General features: G+C 37.4%; 1 protein-coding gene across 1 annotated transcript in view; it reads left to right on the top strand.

Annotated features, from left to right (window-relative positions):
• The first annotated feature begins 307 nt into the window (after nucleotides 1-307).
• Nucleotides 308-6000, top strand: part of LOC146601979 (uncharacterized) — a 143463-nt gene continuing 137770 nt past the window's right edge. The window contains exons 1-2 of the mRNA XM_085299086.1: nucleotides 308-483; nucleotides 2217-2330. Coding sequence (XP_085155212.1) covers nucleotides 308-483; nucleotides 2217-2330 — 290 coding nt within the window. The remainder of the gene's footprint in view (nucleotides 484-2216; nucleotides 2331-6000) is intronic.

Raw genomic sequence — 6000 nt, 5'->3', positions numbered from 1 at the left:
GAATGTTGGGACTCTATGGTCTCAGTCTACTCAGATTTATACTATAAATCACAGGGAAATCAGGTAGGAACAGTCATTAAACCACTCRTGTGTAACATCAACTCTAACTCCAGCTTTTAGGATATTTGCTTTATGTTAGAGGACTTAATTGGATTAATTTTGCCATTAGTTTCCAAACCCAGGCAAAAATTTCATTTATTGATGATCTTCTTCCCTGGAATGAAGATGTGTTTTCTAAAAATGTAGACCTTCATACTAGGAAGTCAGGAGCCAAGGGCCACATGTCCTTGGTGAATGACAAAGAACGATGACAACTTTGCGTCTGACACTGATAAACTGGCTTTTTGTACAGAGGACAACCACAGCTGCATCTGGCCATAACATGCAGMCAGCAAAATACTTCACAGGGAGTGAGAGAGCAGCTTCTCCTAGACCAGCCAAGGTGATGGACTCTGTTTGTACATTTATCAGAGTGAGAGAATTGTAGGGGTTGCCCCTCAAATTTGTATATGGCCTGTTCAAGTCTCATGGAGATAATTTCTCAAATCTTTTTTTTTTGTAAGCTTTAGGGTTCTAAACAGTGCACATTTACAGACAGCTATGAGGATCATTAAAGTTAATGAGCAATTAACTGGAATACAACACTGAACTCAGGTTTTGAATTCTTAGTGTTTGGTACACTGGTAAATTGGCCGCTGAGGTGAGGTAAAAAGAAATGTAGCTAGCACCAGGGAAAGAATATATATAAATATATATATATGTGCTATATACAACATGGCACWGCAGAGCAGGTGTCTTATCAGCTTTCCAAAGTGATTTGGCTAAGAGAAGAAGTGTGTTCTATTACCCAGCTGCTGTTTTGTTCTTAGTGCAAATAATGGGAATTTCTGGTGGCAGGGTGGGATCCTGATGCTTGCAAGTTTGTTGGAGGAGAAAATTGAACGTGTTCCTTGCTGCAAAGTCCTGCTCTCTTGAACATCAATGAATTGGAACAATTGGGGTGACCTCTTTAGCTCTCAGCCCAGGATTATCTAAGGCAACACTGAGCCRAAAGCAGTCCTCCTCACTCTTTTTAGTCAATGTGTGGGACTTCTGTGGCTATATCCCATGTTGTAATGACTGTACATCTACCTTTTTCAGCAAGTTTCAACAAAGGGCAAATGAGAATGATTGCTCTTGGTGCACTTTTTGRTAGAGAAAATAGTATTATCTACTTTTCCTCTCCAGAGTTTGCMAATCAAAAATTTTCTTCCCTACTACAAAAGGAGCTAAATATAATATTTGGATTTGAACCTACACTTTAGCAAAGTTGGTAGCAACCATAGYTTTGTTTTAGACTCTTCTCTCTGCAAAGCAACAATCATAAAAGAAAGAAAACTAGGTAGTGTGACCATGAGTTTGGTTAAACCATTTAAAAGTCAGTGAAACCAAGCATAACACTGAAAGTTAATGAATTTGTTTCTGAGTTACTCTGATGTAAGCACTATTAAAGGCAGTCTTATTTAAGTCTGAGATCAGGAATCGAGCTGGCATAGAAAATTTTGGATTTAGCAAAACTGTAAATAATGAAAACATGTTTTATAATGATTGCATTAGGCAACAYTTCCTTATAGCTCCATTATACTTTTATATCTCTGGTTATGTAAGCTTTTATATGTATGAATACCTTTATGCATGTAGGTCTTGCACAGTTTTCTGATATCTATTAACAGAGCCTGAAACAGTCCCCACAAAAGAAGTTTCCAGGCTATTATTTCAGAGAATTGTAAATACTAAAGCTACACTGGKGAATTGGACTTCTTTTTAGTTTTCTTTTGGCAAAAAGGTTAATGGATTGTCTTGCTTGTCATTTATCTCACTGGTTCAATCCATTTTACATGTTTGATAAACAAAGATTAATTTTTGTGTAAGAGAAATGCCAGAATTGCTGACCTTGATATACACAACAGTTTACKCCTAAAAGGGTCAGGAACAGAAAAGCTGGGGGAATACAAACGAAAGCTGAGAGGCAATTGCAGTGTAACCTGTGTCAGCTTACACGGGCCTGCCTAGGCTCCTGCTTCAGCTCCTCCTGTGCAGCCACTCACAGCTGGCCTCGCTCCTCCTGGGTAGCACTGCCTTTCATCTGGTTGTGGCTGACATCTAACACACTGTCCAAAAACAATAAAAGCCTTTTCTGAATATCTGAATGCTTTGAGACCTTTCATTTTCCCTAGAAATATAATTCTTTTTATTTATTTATTTATTCTTCCAGGTAAGAAAAGAATTTCTCAGAAGGTGAATTACCATTACTTGGATGAATTGTGTAACATCAGTGGTCTCCAGAACAGGTAACTTATATATTCAGGAGTATTTGTGCAACACGGAAGGAGGAAGGTAGTTAAGGTGATTCTTGAAGGGTAGTTATGGCTCTAGGGAAAATATACGTGCTCTGATTTGCTCCCTAATTACATGCAGTACAGTTTTCTTTCTTTAGTGAACAAAAAAAAATTGTATTGCATTTTATTCTCAGAAACTTTGCAAAATTAGGACAACTTTGAGAAACTAAAGTGTACTATGGCTTGGAAATATCCTCCTTCACTACTCCAATAATAATAAAAGCTTTTATTGCTATTTAGGAGAAGATTGGTCCCTTCCAACACACATTGCATGCAAGTTTAACAGTGATGCAAATGGCAGCTGTTTTAAGACTGGATTATGTAGGTGGTGAGGGTCATTCCAAGAAATATTTTTGAAAATTCAATTACTTGAAAAAACTTTATTGGGGAGAAATGTCTCAAGATGATAAGATCTCTGACACTAAAGAACATAATATTAATCAAAAATATATCTGTTTGTATTAACATTGTTAAAACATCATGTATGTTACGTCCTGAACTGGTATAGATGTAGTTTGAATAAAATGGGATACAGTCTTCTACAGTAACGCAAGTACACAGATGTCTGTCCTTGAAAAAAAATTCTTAGGATGTCAAGATTTTTGAGCATGGAGAWTCTCAGCCACAGCACTTCATTAATGCAGCTATTTCATTTATTATGCTAAAGCTCGCTTGTTTGTGCAGCAAGTTGCTTTTCTGATTTTGGATGAGATAAATCTCATGCAAATCACATTTTTTTTCTGTAGATATGCAGCCATCTAAAAACTTTAAATCAAAGATTTTCTTTTCTAATTAAAAATAATATTTAAGACATATTAGGCAGAGAGATTGCATTATGCAAAAAAAGAACTGAACTGCATARTGCTGTGACCGACTAATTTATTGCAAGTATCCCAATCATATTGCCCATAATGAGCAGCTCATGAACAGCAGCAAAGGGAGGGCAAGAAGGAGGAGGGAAGTGACAGTGAAAGAAGAATGTGACTGTTTATGCCTAGTCCTGACAAGGAGACTAGAAATCAAAGGTATAGCGATAGGCAGGTGAAGTGGAAAGAAGGTTGTGGTAACTACTTTTAGGCATATGTGCTGCCACTTTCTACTCTGTAATTCTCTCTCTCGCATTCAAGGCTATTCTAACTCTGGTGTTAGGATTCTTCCAGATTAAGATRTTTCTAAGATAGATGTGATATGTGCTAAAAATGATGCATCTCTTTCCCATTCTTGTGAAGTTTGTCCTCTTCAAAATTTCTGACTTTCTAAAAGCACTTTCTCTTTGGGCTGATCATTTCACCTGGTTTGTTACCCACCTTCAATTCTCTTATGCCTTTAGTGAAACCAAAGTGATTTCCCATCAAATTTAGATGAAGTTGTCTTTCACTTCATGTTTTCTKCTGAAAAAAATACAACTATATATTTGACCGACTTTTTTAAAGACTTTTTTAGAATCCCTCTATGTTGATCATTTACATCTATTTTTAGTYTATTTGTAGTTTTCCATACCTTCTTTCTAATAAAAGAGAGTTCTTGATGGGGAGCTCTGAGATCCTTTTAAAATGAAGACCACCATTCTTTCTTTAGCTAAATGAAAGAAGATTATAAGGCAATGCATGTCTTTATTTTATAATGTGAAAATGAACTTGAATAGGCTTATGAATACTGACCATATGTATACTATGATAWATATAGTATACATATTAATGACTGTGTCTTTTTTTATTCACAAGGTCTTTCTACAAGGTGGTCTCAGAGCATTAATCTTCAGGCAGACCGAGGTGTGAGGCATTTGGGTCTGCTCATGCCTAGCCTGTCGAGGTAACAGGAATGAGAACTTGGACTTTGCTCTCTTCCTGCAAAGATTTCTCCAGACCATGCCCTGGAGCCTTTACACCTTAGGGTTTATACTGTGGTTGACAAATGAATCATCCGTTCATCTGGCCTGTATTCACACTATCACAATTTCCCGAAGCTGCAGCTGGATAAACTGTGGTTGATAGTTTGGCGTGATTTAACCCCAAGAGCTAGAAAGGAGGGGTGGTATAGTTCAGTACGGCACTGAGAAGCTGCGTGGCAGAGCGGTATTCAGAAAGGCGTGGGGTCTATAAGGCAGAAYGGTTTTATTAGATCACATCGAAGCACTGTTTTGGTTCAGGTGCTGGATGTAGTTTCCTCAGGGATAAATTAGGAATCTCAGAAAAACTTTCCACTGCATGATGTAGACATCCCCGAAGAGTAGGCAGTCTTTGGGAAGGAAATACTGGCCCTTTTGGGAGGAGATCTTCATGCGCTTTACTGTGACTAACACTTTTAGCTAAGATTACAGTTGTTTGCCTTGTGTAGATAATCTGGAAGTGATAAGTACCATTTTACTGCAAATATGTCATGTTACACCAATTGTTTAGGGTTACTTTCTCACTCTGAAAATAAGGAAACCAATTATAAATTATACCAATTAGCAAAAGCAGCCATTCAAAGCAAAATTGTCTCTTTTTTTATCTTTGTGCTTTGTTACTTGTTACAAATATACAATATAGATAACCAGAAAAAGCAGTTATGAATGCAAGACTAGACATTTTTAAGATCAATTAAAATGGCCAGTTTTCAATAAGACTGATGTAATGCCTTTCTTCAAACAGGAAAGCTTCCTGCTTTGTGTTTAACAGCACTTTTCCCCTTCAGGCAGCCAAAATAGGGCTTGTCAGTTTTTTAGTCTCAGGAACCAGATAGCTATTCTTCCTGGGCTCCTGTTTACAGAAAAATACAGATTAAAACAGCAACAACAAGGGAATTAGCTAAACATGGGAATTCATCCTGTTCACACTCCAAAGCTCCCATGTTAATGAGACTAGTTTTGATTATCATAGCTTAGAGAATTTTCCAATGCATAAGTAGATTAAAAACACGTTAGAACAGCTGTTAATGCCCAGACACATGCAGGCTAAACTGATTGCTGCTATCAATCTGATGGCTAGCTGTTTGTTAGGATCTTTAAAAAAGTAAAAAGTTTGCTCTACTAGTTTGCTTGGTGCAGTGACTTATCATCCAAAGAAATGTGTTTCTTCAGGAATTCACTTTAAGTGTTTTTTTGATCTTCTGAGCACTAAAACAAACAAAAGGAAGCCACATGTATATTTTTTTTATTCTCCAAAAGTTTCAAGATCTCTTTCTTCTCGATTGTTAGAAAAATTGAAGGAAGTGTATGATGTTGAGAGAGAGATACACTAGAGGTTTCAAGTCATTTACTTTTGTTACTACGCTTTTTTTCTAAGTTTTGGGGCAAAGTTTGAAAGGTCCTAGGGTGTTCTCATTGGGGAGAGAAAAGAATGCTGGAGTGTAGTGAGCGTGAGGATACTTAAATAGAAAAATGTTAAGCTGGGAAAGCTTATCTCTAGGGTACTTTTGTAGTCAAAATAAGCAATGTTGACTCACACAGTGATGATTCAGTACAGTAATTTCATATTCCTTGACCTCCTCAAGTGGAGGAGAGCTTGTCTTCCCCTTGGTGTTCCTGCTGTCTCTGAGGATGGTATGATTGAAGAGGTGATCCAAGCTTCTCTGACCTCTGCTTAGGCTGAACACCCTCACCCATCTGCTCTTCAGGACTGTGCTCCTGTTACTGCCTTGC

Source organism: Rhea americana, unplaced genomic scaffold (genome assembly GCF_003343005.1).
Source record: "Rhea americana isolate MKP2758 unplaced genomic scaffold, rheAme1 scaffold_0, whole genome shotgun sequence".
Lineage (NCBI taxonomy): Eukaryota > Metazoa > Chordata > Aves > Rheiformes > Rheidae > Rhea > Rhea americana.
This window is presented reverse-complemented; position numbering and strand designations above follow the sequence as displayed.